The 21,103-nt window shown below is 47.1% G+C and overlaps 2 protein-coding genes across 6 annotated transcripts in view; both read right to left on the bottom strand.

Moving 5' to 3' along the window:
- Positions 1–5,024: 5,024 nt before the first annotated feature.
- ZFP36L2 (ZFP36 ring finger protein like 2) lies at positions 5,025–11,380 on the bottom strand. Its single transcript, XM_083433063.1, has 2 exons — positions 9,611–11,380; positions 5,025–8,728 (listed from the first exon to the last, which is right to left on the bottom strand). Exons 1-2 carry the CDS (start codon positions 10,013–10,015, stop codon positions 7,175–7,177), a joined length of 1,959 nt encoding a protein of 652 aa, XP_083289189.1. The 5' UTR covers positions 10,016–11,380; the 3' UTR covers positions 5,025–7,174.
- A 3,434-nt stretch (positions 11,381–14,814) lies between these two features.
- The window catches only part of THADA (THADA armadillo repeat containing), a 161,408-nt gene continuing 155,119 nt past the window's right edge, over positions 14,815–21,103 (bottom strand). For all 5 annotated transcript variants that reach the window (XM_083432920.1, XM_083432922.1, XM_083432923.1 and 2 more), the window contains 2 exons: positions 18,297–18,451; positions 14,815–15,957 (listed from right to left, as the gene is read on the bottom strand). In XM_083432920.1, the coding sequence (XP_083289046.1) occupies positions 15,583–15,957; positions 18,297–18,451 (530 nt within the window). In that variant the 3' untranslated portion in view covers positions 14,815–15,582. The remainder of the gene's footprint in view (positions 15,958–18,296; positions 18,452–21,103) is intronic.

The following is a 21,103-nucleotide window of genomic DNA, read 5'->3' as shown; positions in this document are numbered from 1 at the left end:
AACTCATGGCTCAGGGTAATTAACAAAGCAGTAAACCATAGTTTATCACTGCATCTGAATGCAGCCGGGTTCGCTAGCCAAGAAGAGCTGCTAGTCATGGCAGATAATCCCAGGCTAGATGGCCCAATAATCTTCTGCAATGTAAAGTAACCTCATGTGTTCTGCAGATGAGGCAATCCTGAGAGATGTTATCATGCTTTTGTGTTATAACATGGTTCTAGGGGGAAGTATTCTTCCTCATTACCCTCAGGATAAAACAGGCAGAGTTCTTTATAAGTTTCAAATGCAAGGCTTTAATTTACGACTCGGAGCCACTACAATACAACTCTACCATTTTAGGATTTGGGATGGTTTTCTCTTCGGTCCCCAAATTATATTAGATGCTGAAGGCACCCAGTTATCTCTGAAGGCCAGACCACTGCTCAGGGTCCTGGGCAGTGGCTTCTTCAGTGGGGATTTTCTGGGCCCAGTTCTGCAACTCACAAATAGCTGAAGCAAGACCCAGCACAGCTGCTGCAAATTCCAGGTTTTCAGCACTTAAGATAGAACACACTAATGCAACAACTCCAGCTCAAAGCCTGGCCAACGAATTAAGATCCGCCAAAACAAAAGCAAGAGGCTTTCCGAGAAAGCAAGGGTTTGGCGGTGAATACAAATGGATTTATTATTGTTGTTATTTTAGTCTGAAAGGGGAAAAGCAGCCAGTTTGGTTGCAGCCCTTAGTTCCTTTCCATGCTTGCTTTAGAAAAGGAAGCTGACGGCGCTTTCCCAAGACTTGCAACCTTCAAACGGCCCTTAATTCATGCAAAGGAACTGGAGCACGGTTAAAAACAGCCGCTCCTCGGCTTTGCCGAATTGGCCAAAGAACAGCAGCAATCCCACGGAAAGAGCAAAGGCGGCCTTACGCAAGAACTTCAGCTCCACGTGGGAAGAAACCCACTGCTTTCAAGGGTAGCGGGACATGTGCTTTATTAGTCCTTTCCTCATAGCCCTGATGGGTTAGACCTGCCTACCCAACAATGCCAGGCCTAATGGGTTTCTCCATTTAACTCTCCCTTGCTTCCTTAAGGCAGCAGCAGCAGCATGAAACCATGCCCATCGCCTTGGATTATTGGCTGCACAGGCTGGGGCTGACGACAGCCTCGGGCTCCCTTGACCCTGATATAAGGAAGCGTATTGCGCCGAATTATACCACTGCTCCACAGCATCATATCCTGCTATGTGTAAAGGAGATGCTGTACCACAGAGCGATGCTCATCCAGATCAAACATGGAATTGGCTTTATATTTTACAGGTACTCGCTTAGGAACTGCACCCTGCTGGGCACATTTCGGACACTTCTCTAGCAAAGCAACCACCTGACACAAGAAATGTGATTATTACTGACTAGTGCAGTGCTTGACATTGCAACAGGTAGGGTATGGCAGTAATTGTCTGATCAGTGAGTAGATGGGAGACTCCTTGGGGAGTCTCCATAGAAGCCAACTCCAACGTGTCCGGCCTCCCACCCCCATAATTTTATTCAAGTTTATTCAAGTCCCTGTTGGGGACCGGTAAGTACGCTGCCTTGAGATAAACTAATGGACCTGACTCAGTATAAAGGCGGCATCCTATGTCCCCAAGTTCTTCCTTCCTTTAGGCTCCTTTGGGCAAACTTGCCTCTTCTGCACAACACTTAATGCCCAGAATCTTTGAAACCTCCCCTACAGCTTATACCTTGGGCTGAGTTCCCACTTCCCAAAGATACAGAAAACCTTTATCCTTTCCCAGAAACACATACTACTGCAAGAGTGGTCTGCAGGCAGCTTTCAGCCTTAGGAATCCTTATACCAACAGCCGTGATAATCTCCCTTCACCGTGTTACATGGTGAAAATCCAGAACTCTAAGGCAGCAAGTTGTGGAAGGCTGAGCTGAAATGTTTTCTTTAAAGTGCATGGAACTATTCTTCATTATTGCCTGAGATCTAACTAGGGCAGATCCACATTCCACAGCACACATTTATGGTGCATTCAATACATGACTTCTCCCAAAGAATCATGAGAACTGTAGTTTCTCCCCAGACCTACGGTTTCCAGTATTTTTAATAAACTAGTTCCCAGTATTCTTTGGAGACATGTGCATTAACTGTATGGTGCTGTTGGACTCGAATTCCAATGGTTCTTCAGAACTTACTCCAATGCAGCTCCCCTTACTGACAACCTAAGGCTGCTTTCCTTAACCTGCCACCCTCCAGATGTTCTGAACTACAACTCCCACCAGCCCCAGCCAGCATGGCCAGTGGAACTGATGGGAGTTGCAGTCCCAAACATCTGGATGGTGCCAGGCCAGGGAAGACTGGAAAGGTACAAAAGGCCGTACCTTAATGGAACTTCATGGCATAGTATAGACCATGATTCTTTTGCCATAAGAATGCAGCATTCCAAACTTCCTACAAGAAGCTAGATGCACTGCACGTCACCATAAGGCAGCAGGAAGCAGATACACCTGGGCCTGTTTTACCTGCCTCTCCTAATTCCGATATATCTTAGCAACGCATGCAAGCGTTAGAATGGTTTCAAGAGCAAACAATTGGTTCTAAAATATCTTTGTGGCACAGGCTGCAATTTGACCACCAGTACTGATCTTTTTAGCGCACACCACAAAAATAGCTGAACGCTAGACCAAATGTGTGTAATACGAAACAGCTGCTTTTCTGGCTTCACATCCCAATCAGGAAACACCAAACTGTGCTGCTATGACTCACACCCAGCGCCTGTTAATGAATAAAGGGCTAGAAGATAGCATACAGGCTGCAGGGGAGAGAATAAAACCGTCCCAGATAAGGTATTTAGGCAGTTACATTTTGTTTTTTAGGGGGAAAGTTTGATTTTCAATATCTAGTACTGTATTTAAGAGACCAGGCTATAATTCTCCCAAGTCCATGGTTTGAATTTGCCTCTGTTATGTGCCATACAGCTAAGGCATTGTCTTGCTTGGGTCCTTTTACATGATGAGTATAATTCTGGTTTCCCTTAAAGGGTTTTTGTAATGACATGATCTACAGCAAGGGTGGCCAACTCCCAAGAGACTGCGATCTACTCAGAGTTAAAAGCTGGCAGTGATCTACCCCATTTTGGGAGGCTTCAAGTCAAAATTGTTGAGCTGAGCTATTTTTTTTAGGGAGAAAGCCTGTTTTTTAAGGGTTCAGGTCATATTGGGCTTTTTTTAGGGAGGAAAGCCCTGTTGAGCTTCTTTGGGGGGAGCCAGCGGTCTACCACAGGCATCCAATGATCTACCGGTAGACTACAATCTACCTGTTGGACGTGCCTGATCTACAGTATGTGAAGCTCTTTTATTCATTTAAGGAGCTACACAAATTAATGATCACTATTATAACACACGCTTGTTTCAATGATATAAGGAATGCAATTTATTACTACTGCAAAAGTCAAATCCAATAGATGGCAAACTTGCCCACAATCAAGGTGAATGCAGGCACAGGTATGCACATTCTGCATTCCCCAGCAGGCAGAAACAGAACAAACATTGGGGAATTGTCAAGCACAGCAGGCCCCAATACTGCCTGCATTCCAAATTGGTGCCACAGGTCATGAACGCCTGAAAGGCAGGGGTAGTCAACATGGCGCCCTCCAGATGTTATGGAATAGAAGTCCCATAAGCCATGACTATTGGCCATCTTGGCCAGAGCAACACATCTAGAGTCCACATCCATAGGGCACCATAGAGATGCTGCTTGCATAGATATTGGGTTCATTGCATACACTTGCATGCAAATATTGTAACAGCACCATTGCAAACCAGAATGCCAGCTTCTAAACTTTGTAAAGTTACAAGCAAGTTCCGTTTCTTAGCTTTTCCAGGAAGGTGTCTATGCCTGTCACCAAGGCCTCCTATAAAAATGACTGTCTAATTAGCCAACCACCAAATACTAATCTATAGAAACCACAGCCACAAAACCAAAGGCCAGAGTCTCTCTCTGAAATAATGGGAACTGCCTTTGGTGGCATGCCTACAGACTAGCAATGAGCGAACATTAATTTCAGTACTTAAAAGTCAGTCCCGAGCTTTGTTCAACTACTTTGTTCAACATGTGGGTAGCAGCACTGCATTCTAGCTAGCATTTATAGATGTCCTGGCAGCACAGCAAGGCCACATTAACCTTAAGGCAGGCAAAAAAACCCCTGAATCATAGGGAAATAAATGCATTTCAAAGTTTGTGGAACTTATTAATGGAGATGGGGTGAATAGGTTTACTAACTAATCAAGCTCTGAAAAAGTAAACATTCAATATAGCAAGCATTTTGGGCCAAATTCTCACAATGGCAGATGTTTTGTACCTTAAAAAATTGGGCTTGCCCAATCATAAGTTTATCCTTCCCAGAGTTCCCTGGTAGCGTTCCTTTTCTCCCTTATGCTAGCTTTCTATGGAGGAAATGTTTTTGTATGGATGCATTCTTGATTAGCAATTGGTGAGTTGGGAGAGCCTGTGATAGAATAAAGATGTGGTTTGTTTGTTTGTTTCCTTCCATTTGCAAGAACTAAACAAAAATCCTACTTAGGGAAACATGCAGTGCTTTGTTGTTTAAGCAGCAGTGAACTTATCCATCTAAACTTCTGTGTTGTTACAAGGAAACCTATTTTGAACAGGAATCAAGGATGAGCTGTGTATTATTCCCATTCATCATTTCCTCCTGCTCTCCAGGCAAAGTTATATTCTATTGTTGACTTCCTTTATATCAATAAGCTGAACACTATTTTTATGAAAAAAAATCAGCAGCTCCAAAGGAAAGTCAACTTCTCTCCTCCTCCTCCCTCCCCCTTCAAAAGTTGGATGTATACAGGACTGTGTGTGGTTTGAAATAGTACCTTGGAACCTTCTGGAACAAAAGTTTATTGGTTTTGGCAGCCTCCCAAGTATTTCTGCAGGAATGGAGCGATTCTGCAGTTCAAAACCAGGTTAATCTGTAGCTAAGACACCATACTGATAGGGCAGAACTAATAAAGAACCACCACCTTGCAGACATTGGCTTTTAATAGCTTGGGATTTTTTTTTCCTCAAGAGTTTTTATTGGGAGAACTACAAAACATTTACAGTACAAAGTTTACAGTCTCGCACTCCAAATTTGTAGTGAACTGACTCTCCAAAATATATTACAACTCAAGTTGACTTATCTTCTAGTTACATTCAAAACATACTTCTTATGTTAAAGTAGTCCAAAGAGTACATAGTGCTGAATCTGTACCTATGTACGTTTTCTTTTCTTTTTTTAATAAAAAAAAAGGTACTGCTCATTCATCCATTTTCACCCTCCCATGAAAGTTTTGTATAACTCCTGACTTTTTTTTCCAAACAAAAAGTTTCATGTTTTGGAACTGTAAAAGATATGATCCTGAACACATTTACAGGTTCAGGTCCCAAATGTGGCCTCCTTACTTACACGAGTGGTACAATTTCATGTAGTTAAAACCCCCAGCCCTACATTCAAATTCTCAAGCATTAAGAAAATACTCATTTGGTTGAGGAAGATTTAAGGCAAGCATGGACCCTTATGAAGGCACTGTGGGACGTAATACTGGGCTCCCCCCTCCCCCCTCTTTATTGCTACATACTTTTTAACTATCACAGTGTGATTGGTGAAGTTAGGCAACACGAATACTTTTTGGTTAATTTTAAAAGTTTGAATTAGGTTTTGCCACTTTAAATTCTGATTGCAAAGTAGGTTTAAACTTGGACGGGTTACAACCATTGTACATTCTAAAAAAAAACACAACCCATTGAAATTTCTCAAAACTACTTCCACAGCATTGAGTCAGATTTCTATATAAAAAAAGGCCAATGCAATCTTTCAATTTACGTAAACAAGGAAAGAAATTAATGAAATAAATATTACATACAATCTCTTAAATTAAGAATTTTACTCATTTACAATAAAATAACCAAGTGAAGTTACAAAAAGGCATATATTACTGTGAAAAGAACACACTCCACATTTTGCCGATTAATAATGGCAATCATAATTTAAACATAATAAAAGAATATATATCTATTGCTTTTCATCATACCCGATAAATACAGTATGAACAAATTACCAATGTATACTTTTCACAAGATAATAAATAAGTTAAATAGTTTCATATTGAGTTGTGCAGTGACTTGCGCAATCAACTCAGCTAAAAAAAAAATTAAAAAATCAGCAGTTATTCTCCAACAATTACAAACTAAATTCAGTTGAATGCTTCCAAATAAAGCAACAAAAAAATTGTTCTAAGCCAAACATCCACTAAGTGGTGGCAATGGAACCAATATTAAACTTTGGAATGGAAGTTTTAGCATGTTATAATATATATATATAAGATATATATAAAAAAACTAGAGTGTTATCAAGGCATATTCTTGGCAGGATGTTGGATTTTTCTTTTAAAAGCTTATACATTTAGTATATTTACTTTAAATTTGATTGAAAGGCAAAAAAACCCCACACTCCTTACTTTAAATTCTTTTTTTGTTGTTGTATAGCGATCTGGAGGGACCTGGAATGCAGAGTTCATGGGCCTCCAGAATGATTGTTGATTCCTGGGGGAGTAGGATTGGGCAGAACTGTTTGCTAATGCTTATTATTACCCTTTGTCTCCTCCCCTCCCCATAAAACACACTTGGAAGATGGAATGGCTGCTGCTGCTGGTGCACATTTATAACCTAGTCTAAAAAGGGGGGGGAGGGAGGAGAAATCCTCTCCTTCCAGTCTCTTTAGATATATAAAAATAAGATTGTTCTCTTGATGACATCATTTGCCCTTTCACAAACTGGCATTTGTTCAGCTCTTGATAAGGGGGGGGGGCAGGGGGAAGCTTCTTTTTTCTGTCTCCTCTCTGAATTTGCTCAGCAATCAAAAGGATTTCTCTTGCTTAAAAAGGAACACCAAAAAAAGTGTGGGGGAGAAAACAGAAAAGGGTCTGTGCGAGCTTGGCTAGTATCTGGAGGCTGCTGCAGTCTCTGCTCCTGGTGAGAAGGCAGGGAAATAATAGGGGGCATTGAAGAGGGGAAAGGGGGTAGCTTGCCCAACGAGGGACCCTCCCTTCAAAAAAAAAAAAAAGCAGGGGTCCCCAAGGATTGACAACCATAGGACACCTGCCCTCTGCGCCCCCAAAGTCCCACTTTCTCCTGGCGCCTCCTTAGTCGTCGGAGATGGAGAGGCGGCTGAAGATGGGCAGGCGCCTGCCCGAGTCCAGGCTGGGCGACTCCGAGCCACTGAGGCTGCCCGAGCTGAGGGAGCCGCTCAGGTAGCTCTCTCGGTCGGACAGGGAATCCGGAGGGCTCGGCGGGGCGTCGAAAACGGGCGACTCGGAGAGGCGGCGCAAAGGCTGGAAGGTGAAAGGAGGCGAGGCCGGAGGGCCGGGCGGCGGGCAGCAGTTCCCGCCTCCTCCTCCTCCCGCCCCGCCGCTGCCGCCTCCTCCTCCGCCCGGCTGCTGGTGGCAGCGGTAGAAGGTGGCGGCCGCGTTGGCGGCCGCGTTGGCGAAGCAGCCGGCCGGAGGGGGAGGCGGCGGCGGCGGCGCGTGGAGGGCGAGCGGCGCGATGAGGCTGCCCAGCTCCTGGCCCGCCGAGAAGGCGAAGGCGTTGTTGGCGCACGGCGGGGAGGCCACCAGCTCGTCGCAGTACGAGCCGCCCGAGGAGCGCGCAGGCGGCGGCGTGCGAGACCCGCCGGGGCTCTCCAGGAGCAAGGCTGCCGCCGCGGCCGCTGCCGCCGCCGCTTCCAAGCCGCCCGGCGCCCCTCCGTGGTGGTGCTGGTGGTGGTGCGCCGAGAAGCCGGAAAAGCTGAGGCTGTGGTGCAGTTTGGGCCTGTCCCCTCCTCCTCCGCCTCGAGGGTGGGGGATGCCGAAGCCGCCGCCCGCCAGCGGGTGGTCGCGGGCGGAGGGCGCGAAGGCGCGCAGGTCGCCGGTGCTTCCCGCGTGCGGCGGGTGCAGAGGGTGGTGGTGGCCGCCGCCGCCGCTGTGCGTCGGGGGCGGCGCGCTGGTCTGGTGGGGCGGCGGCTGGTGCTGCGGCGTCGCGGGGTTGGCGCCGCTGCCGTTGGCGGGCGCGGGGCGGCGCTCGTCGGCGTTGTGGATGAAGTGGCAGCGCGGCCCGTAGGGGCAGAAGCCGATGGTGTGGAAGGTGCGGCACAGCTCCGTCTTGTACTTGGGGTGGCGCGTCAGGCTGCGCAGCTCGTGGAAGCCGTGCGCGAACTGGCACTTCTCGCCGTACTTGCAGGCGCCGCTCTCCTCGAAGGGCCGGCACAGCTCCGTCTTGTAGCGCGTCGAGTTGATGGGAGCCCCGCCGCCCCCTCCACCGTTGCCATTGCCGCCGCCGCCCTTCCCCGCCGAAGAAGCCGCCACCACCACCACTTGCTGCTGCTGGAGCTGCTGCATGAGGTGTTGGCTGCGCTCGCCATTCTCGCTGAACGAGCGGTCTCGGAACTTGTTCTCCTTGTTCAGCAAGGCGGTGGTGGGGCTGCTGCTCCCTCCGCCGCCGCCGCCTCCTCCTCCGGTGCCAGGCTCCTTGAGGCCGCCGAAGGAAGAGGGCGAAGGCGACGGCGAGCCCGCCGGGAACTTGGCGTTGCCGTTAGCCAGAGCCTGCAGGTTGCTGGTCGAATGCCTCCGCAGGAAGCCCGGCGCGAAGTTGGAGCTGGGCGAAGTGCCCACGGGGCTCCCCACCGCCTTCTTGTCCAGCATGCTGCTCAGGGATTTCTCGGTCTGGGAGCCAGAAGGGAGGGTGGGGGAGAAGGGGAGAACGGGGCAGAGAAGGGAGGGAGAAAGAAAAGAAAAAGGGGAAAAAACGGTGCACCGTGACTGCCGGGAGCCTGGGGAAAGGACAGGGGCTTGCAAGTCTCCAGCACCTCTCTCTCTCTCTCTCTTTTCTGCACCAACCACAAGGGTCTTTCCTCAGCGGAATCGCCCAAGAGGAGCCCCTGCCAGCTCCATTCGCGTATCCATGCGGTCTTGGTTGTCAAGGCTCCCTCCCCTCCCGCTCCAAGCAGCTATCTGCAATTTAAAACTTTTCGAGGGGTGCTCCGAAACCCCTCCCACCAATCCGGAGGGGCTGCACGAAAGAGTTCCGATTCAACACAGCCGGACCTTGCAGTAGCAAGCTTCAGCTTCCACACATCTGCCATGGCAGTTTTTATTTTAAAACACACCCACCCCACACGTACACTGGAATAATCACAAGGAAGATAAAAGCAAACAACAACAACTGAGCACAACAACAGGCACTCCACTGCAAATATGCCCTTCTTCGCTGTCACCTCCCTCCACTACAAAGCGAAAGGGCTACAAGAGATGCACGAGCAACAGGGAGCAGCAGGTTCCCTGGGAAGTTACTCAGAGCCGAAAAGTTTTAATCTTCCCCCTCGCAACTTGTTGCAGAATAAAAAAGCCGTTCCTGCAGCTCGTTCCTCTGCATGCTTAGCAGGGAGTCTGTCCCACGGGGTTCAGCCAGACTCGCTCCCATGTAACCGTGCACAGGATTGCAGCCTTGGACAGGGTCTTTCTGCAAACCAGTTTTGCGCCAAAACTTCTCTGAACTATTTCAGCTCCCTGGTAGAGAGACAAGAGCGCGAGCTTCCCTGCCCTTACCTTGCACAAGAAGTCGATGTCGTAGAAGGCAGATAAGAGTGTTGTAGACATTTCTAGATCCTGTAATGGTCGGAAATGCAGGAAGGACCGAAAGATCCCACTTTCCTCGGAAGCTTTGGGTGAGCCACGACTGGATAGGAAAGGGCGGATTGCTTGAGAGCTGAAAAAGTCTATATAATCAATTTCCCAACCGAGATGGGGAAGCGGGTGCCCAGCCAAAGCGGCGGCCGCAGCTATCTCGAGTGCTGGAACTCCGCGACTGCCGTACACGCCCCATATATAAACGCCAGGACAGCGGGGAGGGACCCAACACTGACCCGGCCGGGGTCTCCCAGCAACAGCACCCAGAGGTTCCCCTCCCACCCAGCCTAGCCCGGCCTCTTTTGTCTCGGCGCTCCTTCTCATTGGGCGCCGCCAATTTTCTTTCAGCGGCCGGGAGAGGAGGGAGGTGGGGCAAGTTGGAGAAGTGATCCAGAAAGGAGGGGGCGAGGTCTCGGGAAGGGTCGTGTTCGCCAAAGAAAGTCTTAAGGCCGCGCAAAGCGATCGGTTCCCCCCAGTCCTTGCTGTGCTAGGCACGCGCTGGAGGCTCGCTGGCTCGCATAGAGAAGGTACTGTTCCCTCTCTATAAGCGCGGCCAATATACGCAGTCAAGGGTGCAGGTTTACTTTTCTCATCGGAACATGCACCAGGGAAGACACCCTATAAGGCTGGCTTATTTTGCACAATGCATTCTGTATACAAAAGGCTTGCTTAGTTATGGGCGGCGCAGTTTCCGCGAGGCTTGCAATAAACGCCATGTGCACAGGAAACTCCCATGAGGTTAACCGCCGGCAAAGCACGAATGCAGTTTGCTCGAGAATGCAGCGTGGCTCCTACACCTGCTGAACCTCAGGTTTGTAGTATGAAGAGGATGGGGTTTCCGCAAGGCTTGTGCGCCGAGACCGCAACCCCTGTGCACGTTGAACTCGGGCGCTTACTTTGAGTAAACACGCATAAGCTCGGGTTGCAGGGTGCTTGCATCACGTGGGTGAATTACGAAACAATTGCTACTTGACAAAAGGTCTTTGAGCAGCAATGCATGTTAGCTCGGTGTCTGCACCCAAAGTGCAATTTTCTGCTGCATCATGCAGCACGGGCGTAAAGACACGCTTGCACTCCAGGTCTAGGCAGCGTTGACGTACACAGAGAGCCCCCCTGGCCATGCTCTCTCCAGATTGGGTTTCTCCCCCACCACTCCGCGCGGAGGATCGGCCGCCCTCTTTGCGCGAAGCCCGCCCAGCTCCTTGCACGGCTCGGAAGTTTTCCAAGTAAACACACGCTGGCATTGGGCTTTCCTGCCAGTTTCACACCCCCGCCGAGCCGTTCGGGAAGCTCGCAGCGAAGCATCAAAGGGCCTGGGAGTGAAATGGGACGCCCCTACAACTCCTCCTCTTCCTCCCGCCCAATCAAGGGACCTTGTGCCACGCAACAGGTTTTGGGAACAAAGGCTGCCCGCCTGGCCGTGTAACTGGCTGGACGGCACCACCGCTGCCCGCTGGGGTGTGTGATGTTTGCAAGAGAAAGAAGAAAGGGCGCTTTAACTCCTCAGCTGCTGGGTTCCTTGTTGCTCAAGAGAAGCCCCAGCCCGTGCGACCGTCCCGCTGCCGACTAGTTCCCAGACTTGGCAGCCGCTCAAGGTCTTGTGATCCGATTGGCGCAGCCAGCGCCTCGTCCTTTGACACACAGCCTCAAACTCCCCGCTCGCCGCTGCGCCTGGCCAGGGGAGGGCCGGGCTGACGCAGCACAGCTGCGGGACCGCGCGCCGGCGCTCGCCTTGCCCAGCCCCACCCCTTTCCTCTGGACCCTCGCCAAAAGAGAGGGAGAGCTTCCACCTCCCCAAGTCCCTCCGCCGCGGCAATGAAGTCTCTCCACACTTTGGTCCCGGTTAATGAATTCAAGCCGGTGGCTTGGAGAGCTTGGAATGCGCGCGCCGATGGGCTCCGCGCGCGTTTGCTGGGGGGAAGTGCAGGGGGACGCGCCGCGCAGTCGGAAGGAAGCCCCACGGCGCGCAACGGGGCGCGCTCTTCCCAGAGCAAGTGCGTCCGCCTCATACGGAACTGGCTTTGCCTACCAAGCAGTGCGTAATTCGGCCCCTCTTTGGCGAAGGCCGACTCTCAACGCTCCTTTTACTTTAGCAGCGGGGGAAAGCTCCCCCACTCGCAGACCAGCTCAGCATCTTACGCAAGAACAAGCGAGCCTGGCCTGCGCGCATTGACATGCGAGCTCGACCCAGTTCCCAGAGAAGGACAGGCAGGCTTATGGGCGGGTGCGGGAAGGACTTGTTGCCGTCGGAGCTGCGCCTAGGCGCACCACGATGCCTGCATCCACTGAGCGCCGGACTGCATCCATGTGGGGAGCAGAGAGGAAAGTGTCAGGCTCCCCGACTCCCCCCCCCCTTTTCTTGCCCTTGACTGGTTTACAAAGGCGAGGCCGCCGTTTGATCTTCCTTTCAAGGGGCTGCTTCGGAAGAAGCGGCTGTGCGGCGAGGCTCTCCAAATCCAGGGGCGCGCTAGCCACCAAGCTGCGCCCGCTGCCCGCCCGCCGCGTCCATTTGGTGCCCTGCTTCCTCCTTACGGGAGGCGGCCGCTCCGCAAGCGCGTGCGTGTGTGTGCGCGCGCGCGCCGCCCCAAAGCTACAGCCTTGGCGGCTCCTCCTCCTCCCGTTACTTCGGCCCATTCCGACCCGGAAGCGCCGCTCTTGCAAAGCGGGGGCGGCCGGGCGGGGGGCGTTTCCAGCAACTCTCGGAGCGGAATCGCCGCGCGCAAAGAAAAACCTCCTCCACCCGCACAAATAAAGCGAGTGGAAGCTCGTTCTGGGGAGGCTCCCCTGCTCTCCCTCGGCTCTGCGCCGAGAAGGAAGTTTGGAAAACAAAAGCCCCCAGGCGAGGGCGCGCAAGCAGGCGCCCCAAGCGGTCGCTGGTCCTGCGCCGCGGCAGAAAAAAGGAAAACAAACCCTCGCCCTCACCTTTCAGACTAATCTCTTTGGCAATTGCAACGCTTTGCGGCTACGGCCGAGGAACTGCATTGCCAATCCAGAAGTGGACGTGACAAGTTGACATGCGGGCCAGAAATAGTTCCTGAAGGAGGCGGCCACCCCCTAGCGCCTGCATCCCGTAAGAGGAACGCAGCCTTCGTTTATTGAGGAAGCGCGTCGGGGGTGGGAGTTGGGTTTAATCTTAAGTTTCTCAACTTGCAAAAGAAAAGGCAGTTCTCCCAACTCCTACGTCCTAGGATCTTCATAGCTGAACTATTGTTACCTGCCACCCCTTGTGACATAATGCCATCTCCCACTTGCGGGAAGGGGGGGGGGGACGAAATAAGCGAACAATTTTGACTTAAGCTCTGGCTTCAAAGTTGAGAATTCCCCTTCACTTAAAATAAGTAAGTAAGTAAGAAATACTTGCAGCCAGGCAAAGATCAATCTATAATCAACAGTTAGCCAGGCCAATACTTGAGATAACCGACCCCGATTAAGTACTCAACGGACAGCTACTCTGGGATAGACTTTTGTTCTTTTACAGCTGCTGTTTAAGGTTTAAAGGTTTCTGATTGAAAAGTTACACAGTAACTCGTGGTGTGATGAAACGCATACAAGATCATGTACCATTATTTGCTATCTATAAACTAAAGGGATATTACACAGCTTAAAGCCATACAGCGATAAGGCTGTTTCTTTCTTGCAGCTCTTTTGTTTATTAATTAACCGCCTTTCAGGGGTTTCCTAATTCTACTTAAGCTGAAACCACTACGGCCCTTTCCCATTTTGTCAACATCTTCAACAATGCCAAGTGTAGCCAAGGTTTGCCGATTATATGACAGTTTAATGCTCACAACCTACTATTAAAAGTTATGTGAGCACAAAGTTAAGTGACACTTAAAAAGAGGGAGGTGAAACAGCAATTCTAAGCAACAGAATTGGTTCAACAATTAATACTTTATGGCTTTTCAAATAAAATGTATTCGGTCGAAGAAAGTGGATCTACTTCAGAAGTATGATTAGAATGAATTTCCTTATATTTCTGCATGAATAAGTGGCCAAAGCAAGTGTGTCTTGCTTTGCGTTTGATAAGGCAATGACTTCATTCCAACAAAACATGGTTAGGACAGGCTGCCAGATGGTGGTATTTGTATCCTGCCCATCTGATTGGGTTGCCCCAGCCATTCTGGGTGGCTTCCAGCATATACAAAAACATAATAAAACATTGAAGATTAAAAACTTCCCTAAACAGGGCTGCCTTCAGATGCCTTCCAAAGATTGCACAGTTACTTATCTCATGGACATCTGATGGGAGGGCGTTCCACAGGGAGGGTGCCGCTGAACTGTAAACTAGTACCTGTATAGACAATATTGCTCCTGATGAGCCAATATTGCTGTTTTCTACAACTGTTCAGGTTCCCTTTTGGTGATGGGGGGGGGATGTTTTGTGAAATTTTACTGGGGGGTAGAAGAGTGAACACTCAGAAAACTGCATTGTGCTGAGTCACACCATTGCTCTCTCTAGCTCTGTAATGTCTACTCAGCCTGGCAGCAACAGGCCAGGATTTCTGAGAAGGCTCCCACCCAGTTCTAAGTGGACATTCATGGATTGAATCTGAGACCTTTTGCATGCAAAGCAGATACTTTACCACTGAGCTCCGATCCTTGCCCAATATATCCTGTTGGAGATACATTCCTCTTAGGGATGAGGACAGTGAGAGGGCTTTGTTTGCCCTCGGCAGCATGGGCATGTGGCAAGGTTACTGTAGTAGGCAAACAAACCTCAGCAGCTTGGTCTAGTTTATGGTTCAGTAACAAAATACGTATTAGGGCGCCATCTGCTGGGGCATTTAGAACATGGTATGGAGAAAAAAAAGATACCGGAAGGTGTTATAAAGAACTAATAATAATAATTTTTTAGGTGCAGGCTTTCCAGCCGAGTTTGTTTTGATATGCATGATGTTAGTATTCAGACACTGCCAATCACTTTGCAAAGCATCAAATTGGTATCCTGTATGGATTGCAACATGGTGTATAAATTGTATTCTCATGTTAAAAAGGTTAAAATTGTCTTTTTCATCCTACACTTCCCAGCTATCGGGGCGGGGTGGGGCGAATCAGCAATGCGGAGCATTGTGGGGCAGAGGCAATGCTTAACAGATGTGAAAAATAATTTCAGCGAGGCAATATAACCTGGTACAAAACATTTAATGTAAAAATAACAGTGAAGGACATTAAACTTAATGACCATTATTAAGAGGGTGCAGTCAACCTTGGTTGATCTCTCAAGGAAATTTCTAAGATGCAGGCCCTTCGGAAGAATGACTAATCTCTGTGGTTAGGTAGTACTGAACTGTTTCTTTCCTGGCCATTTGCTGACTGATTGGGAGTGTGGAGGCATATTTCATGCCGGGTATCGTACTTTTCATGTACAGGTGAACAGCTTTTGAGCTGAAAGCACAAATGATAGTATTCTAGTACTGAATCGCTTAAGCTACAAGGGTAATCAAGTAGTTGCATATGTGGAAAAGCTTGTATTTGTGTCTAGGTAGGGAAAGAATGCTTTTTGAAAAAGCGTTTTCCGTCATGGTTGAAAACAGAATTAAGTTTTGAACTCTTAAAGTCTTAGAACTTTGAGATTTGGCTGTGAATGGATCCTGAAGCACAATGAGAAAAGGAATATGAACTGCCATGTCAGAGAACAAGAGCAACTGGTGGGGTAAAATCAGCAAATCAGATCAGCAGGTGGCCAGCATGCAGTGCATGGGAAGAAACAGTTTAGCAGCTTTGCTTCCTACAACAGCTGCAATAAAAACTCTGCTTATGAGAGCATTCAGAGAAGCATTCGTCAGCAGAAAGTTGGATGGAGATTCAAGGGATTGAAGTACGGAGTATCTAGGCCTTATTCCTGCAACACCGTTCACATTTATGACCTGTCTGTGCCTTCACAGTGTGGTTCACAAGTTGTAATCGGCAGTGAGCAAATCATACGCATTCGTGTTTTCAAGTTTTCTGCACCTGTCATTTCCAGCTTCAAGCAAGCTTAGCATTTTAAGGCAAGTGGATATTCTTTCATTCCGAATAGCTAATTGCGTGAGTTCCGAAGATCGGGAAAATTCAGGAGCTGAAGGCATTTCTCCAAGAAGCTGGGTCACATGCTTGGCTTGATCAGATGCTAATGTTGCCAACTGGTGCAACTTTCCCTGATCACATGGATTGACATGAGTCACTGGTATGAGCAGGAAGAGGTGTTTACGCAGCTGACGCACCTTCGTTAATTTCTCAGCCCAGAAATTTGCTTCTCCTTTGTCAAACAGATAGTCATTTTCCACCTGCACGTTAAACCAGCAATAATCAATGTATTGGCAATGGTATGAGATAAACAACCCCTATGCAAAATTGTTCACATGCACCAGAAAAAAAAATTGCTTAGTCTTAAGCGAGGCCATATATGTACGTTGACTTGGAAGTAAGCCACTCTGTGGACACTGTATATGCGTACCCTTTTTGATGTCAATATCACTTCTCCTGAAAAGTGCAGGAGGCAAACTCGTCTGACTGCCTTCCATCTGCCCCATGGTGCAGGCAGTATTGCAGCTCTTGTTGCCACATGCAGGCATAGTTCAATGGCCACACTGAATCTCATTAAATTGCTCGGGTAAAAATGAAATGGAACTATATCCAGAATTATTGTGCATGAGATGAATTATTATATTTATTTAAATAACGGATATTAAAAGTTGCCTTGAAACATTAAGATACGTCTGCTTGAGATATACAGTGGTACCTCGGTTTAAGAACAGCCCTGTTCACAAACAATTCGGTTTATGAACTCCACAAAACCGGCAGCAGTGTCCTGGTTTGTGAACTTTACCTCGGTCTAAGAACGGAATCCGAGCGGTGGAAGGGCACCGGCGGCGGGAGACCTCATTAGGCAAAGTGCACCTCGGTTTAAGAACGGCTTTGGTTTAAGAACTGACTTCCGGAACGGATTAAGTTCGTAAACTGAGGTACCACTGTACAGAGTCAGCTTGCTGTTCAGTGAAACCCTACCGTATTTCACAAAGTTAAATGTGCCTAGCAGAATACTGTACAGGCAACTCTTCATTTGGAATTTGATCAAGGAGGTTTGAAGGGAGTCTGGTAAGTGTTGCTGGTTTTTTAAAGGGTTTTCCAAGGGTTTCCAGAGGGTGTTTGCATCTCCAATGGTGCTTCAAATATACGCAATTTCACTGATTTGCATAGGGCCTCGGAACATAGCCCCCACATAAATGGGGATTTGCTTGTCTTGTATTGTAAAGAGATACAAGTGGGTTTTTAAAAAAATGAAAACTACACGAGTTTGCAAAGAGCAGAAGAGCATCAAACAGATATGCTAACCTTGCACATTGCACGAACATTGCACGAAGGGCAAATTTTGTGTGGATGTTTATTGCACTGCACGTAAAAGGCTGTGGGATGTAACATCACTGAAGCAGTCAAATACAACATTTCCTGTTTAGCCAGAGTGGACAGAGTTGCTCCAGCCAGGAGGACTTCCTGTCATACCTGGTCTGGAGCATCCTCCCCGTGTGTGTGACCAAGTAGATGGGCGTGACCCTACAAAAGCTCTAGCCATGCAGCTGTCTTCCTCTTGACTCTCTTGATGCCTTGTCTCCATTTTGCCCTTTTGCTGTCTGCTGGCTCTCAGCCAGCAGCACATGGGCTCATCCCTCACAAAGGATGAACCCACACTTTTCTCTGAAACTGTAACTACAAGATAAATCCTGCCTTCAGGACCATCCTGTGAACTGAACGTAAGTAAACCTCATCATTACTTTTAAAAGAAGACTGTTGTGTCATTATTGTTTTTAAGAGGGAACTAGAGGGGATTTACCAGGAACAATACAATCTAGACAAGCCAGACTGGATTGCTTAATTCAAATGATTCTCTTGAATCTATCAACTAATTTCCTGCAATGTACAGTGGTATCTCGGGTAACATACGCTTCAGGTTACATAGGCTTCAGATTACAGACTCCGCTAACCCAGAAATAGTGCTTCAGGTTAAGAAATTTGCTTCAGGATGAGAACAGAAATTGTGCTCTGGCGACGCAGCGGCAGCGGGAGGCCCCATTAGCTAAAGTGGTCTTCAGGTATAGAACAGTTTCAGGTTAAGAACGGACCTCCAGAACGAATTAAGTACTTAACCCGAGGTACCACTGTACAAGGGAATGTGCTCTGCTACTAGCTCACTAGCATGAGTAAGGAAGGATAATATTTAATCAATATATCCTCTCCTACTATCCTCACCATTCCCACAAAGGCTGGTTCAGATGTAAATATGTGTACAAAAAATCCATGGCGTGCCTTGCTTCCTGCTTCCTTGTCCCTTCTGACACACCCAGCTTGGGCGACTCTATCCTAGCATGTTAAAATGTGATGCCCAGAGAAAACGGTTTTATGAACCAAGAGTGGACATTATTCACATTCATAAGTGAATGGTACAATTACTGAATTGGTATCACATTTTTAAAAAAGCAAAACCATGGTTCCGATGTTAACATCTCTTCTGCGTTCCAAAAGCATGCTTCCATGCGACCTTGAAAGAAATCCTGCAAAAAGCCAATTGATTGCACTGAAAAACCCAAGCATTTCCTAGCTGTGGTCAAGCACTGGTTAGCTGACTTACAAAGGTTGTAGTCTCTAAATCTTCTTTTCCTAGCAGCCACTCCAGTAAGATTAAGACCCCAGCGCTGGTCTGCTCCCACTGCTGCAGCAGTTCACACAATATAAAAAATGTTAAATCCATGGCCATTGCTGCATTCACCACTTGGAAGCCAAGCTCTGCAGGGAGAAAGTAAAAATAATTCTCTAAGCGTATCCATATAAACATGTATTATGCCAAAAAAGAAAAACACAGGAATTGTTAAGATCATGCAAATCAAAACCCTTTATTTACCTTAAAAAAAACAACAACAGGCTGCCATTGTTCAACTTTTAAAATATGTTAGAATTTAGTGGCAAGGAGGAGAGGCATTTGATGGCTGACAGATAGTTTCGGGTAACCTTGAAATTATGAGCTGTATGTGATTGTTTTAAATATTTTTAATGATAAACTGGTTTTAGGTTTTTAAAACTATTTTAATTGTTTCAAACATGTTTTTTTTTTATTATTATTATTATTATTATTATTATTAATTGTGTTTTTTATATATATCACCAATGTGTTTGCCACCCCACACTCTCTTGGGAGGAAGGGTGGGATATAAATTTAATAAATAAATATACCAAGAGTCATAATAATAAGTTGGCCACTGGGATGGAGAAATTCATTTTAATGCTCAGCTTAGGTGTCATATGCAAGACTTGAATCTCAGAGCCTAGTCTCTTCAGGACAGTTTCAATTTCTGTCCCAAATCATCTTACTCTCATGGGCAAGCTGTCAGGTGTAGCTAGCAGAAAACACTGATGAATGCTACTTGCATATGCACCTTTCAGCAAGCATAGGCAAAACACCGCAAATAGGTGATTTTCCTGTTTTAAATCAAGAAATAGACCATACCAATATACAGTGGTACCTTGGGTTACAGATGCTTCAGGTTACAGACGCTTCATGTTGAGAACAGAAATTGTGCGGTGGCGGCGCGGCAGCAGTGGGAGGCCCCATTAGCTAAAGTGGTACCTCAGGTTAAGAACAGTTTCAGGTTAAGAACGGCCCTCCAGACTGAATTAAGTTCTTAACCCAAGGTACCAAGTACATATACATAGACAATGTGTCCAGTATACCTGAAGGAGCATCTCCACCCCAATCGTTCAGCCCAGACACTGAGGTCCAGTGCCAAGGGCCTTCTGGTGGTTCCTTCACTGCGAGAAATTAGGTTACAGGGAACCAGGCAGAGGGCCTTCTCAGTAGTGGCACCTACCCTGTGGAACGCCCTCCCACCAGATGTCAAAGAGATAAACAACTACCAGAGTTTTAGAAGGCATCTGAAGGCAGACCTGTTTAGGGAAGCTTTTAATATCTGAAGGACTATTGTATTTTAATATTTTGTTGGAAGCCGTCCAGAGTGGCTGGGGAAACCCAGCCAGATGGGCGGGGTATAAATAGATTATTATGATTATAAAAGCTGCTCAAGCACAGGCAGCAGTTGGGTATTCCATTCGTGTATGTGGGGGACTGGCAGAGTGAGGCTAAAGCAATGCCCTCCCCCCCTCCATGAATTGGGGAAGCAAAGCTATAGTAAAGGAAGACACAGGAAAAGATGTGGCCAAAGAGGACCATCATTTCTGCAGAACCTATTTCCAAAGTTCAACATTTGAGTTGGCACATTTGCCTGCAAAAGAGCAGCAGCTATGGCTTGCAAATTGTACCTCCTTCAGAGTTAATTTAATCTGTTTATTGTAACAACTCCCCCTTTAATTAAGTTCTATTGTGGCCTACAATAAAGTCCAACTGTTCCTTACATCTCATCTCAAATCATTTATGCTGAAACTGTTAAGAATCCGGGCTATTAAGCAAAACATTCTTAAACTAGTCTCCCGAAAGAACCAGCAACCAACCAACAGCCAACACAGAAAAGTTTAAAGGAAGTCCAAAATTTGGTGGTCTGTGAAGGGGAAGTTATAGTGGATTGTTTAATATAAAAATCATAAACTATCAAATGTCTTGTTTATCAGGTTCCAGAGTTGTAGAAGGTGGGAGTTCTAAAGTGCAAAAAGCAAGCTATTTAAATGGTTAAAGTACAGGCCATCCTTTGTTTCTTCAACCCAGCAATTACATAAAAAGCTTAAGCATGAATACCACACACTTCAAATAAAAACAATGGAAGATTTAAAAACTTTTTTCAGAAAAAAAAGACACAGGTATTTTAAGCTTCAGGAAGAACTTTTTTTAAAAAAAGAAAAGGTAGGAGCTACAGTGTTTTGAGTCGTCTTTGTTAATCCATTTAATGTAGAGCAAGACCTCCCACACACATATTCATATACCAGAAGACTTTTGATCATGCCAGATGTAAACATTTCTCTTGGTAGACTACTATGTGGCTTCAAAAATATACAACCTTTTCTTCTTAATCCCATCCCCCCAAGGAGAATTGTAGGAATGTACCAACAGGCTGTTTTCAACTATATTGAGGAGCCAGATATATTGTGCACGCTGAAGAAAGCATAATATATAACCTGCAGTTTTGAAAATGGTATTTGCGAACAAAGAAATTCTGATGTTCTGTGTTTACTAATCACTTCCCTGTTGGCTTATATGAGGCATTGTAAAATAATTTAATCTCGGCGCCAAGAAGTGTTTGCTGCTGAAGAACATCTGCGGTGATGTCCAATGTTAGTCAAACTACTGAAATCAATGGGTCTACTCTGAGCATGACGTAGCTGATTATCATCACTCATATTTGGGACAAATACTGAGCTCGGCCAATTCAGTCTTTACAAATCGATGGGTCAGAAATCATCACCATAGTATTCTCTGAAAGAAGAACTTTCCAC

Source organism: Podarcis tiliguerta (assembly GCF_965153285.1).
Source record: "Podarcis tiliguerta genome assembly, chromosome: 3".
NCBI classification, from domain to species: domain Eukaryota; kingdom Metazoa; phylum Chordata; class Lepidosauria; order Squamata; family Lacertidae; genus Podarcis; species Podarcis tiliguerta.
This window is presented reverse-complemented; position numbering and strand designations above follow the sequence as displayed.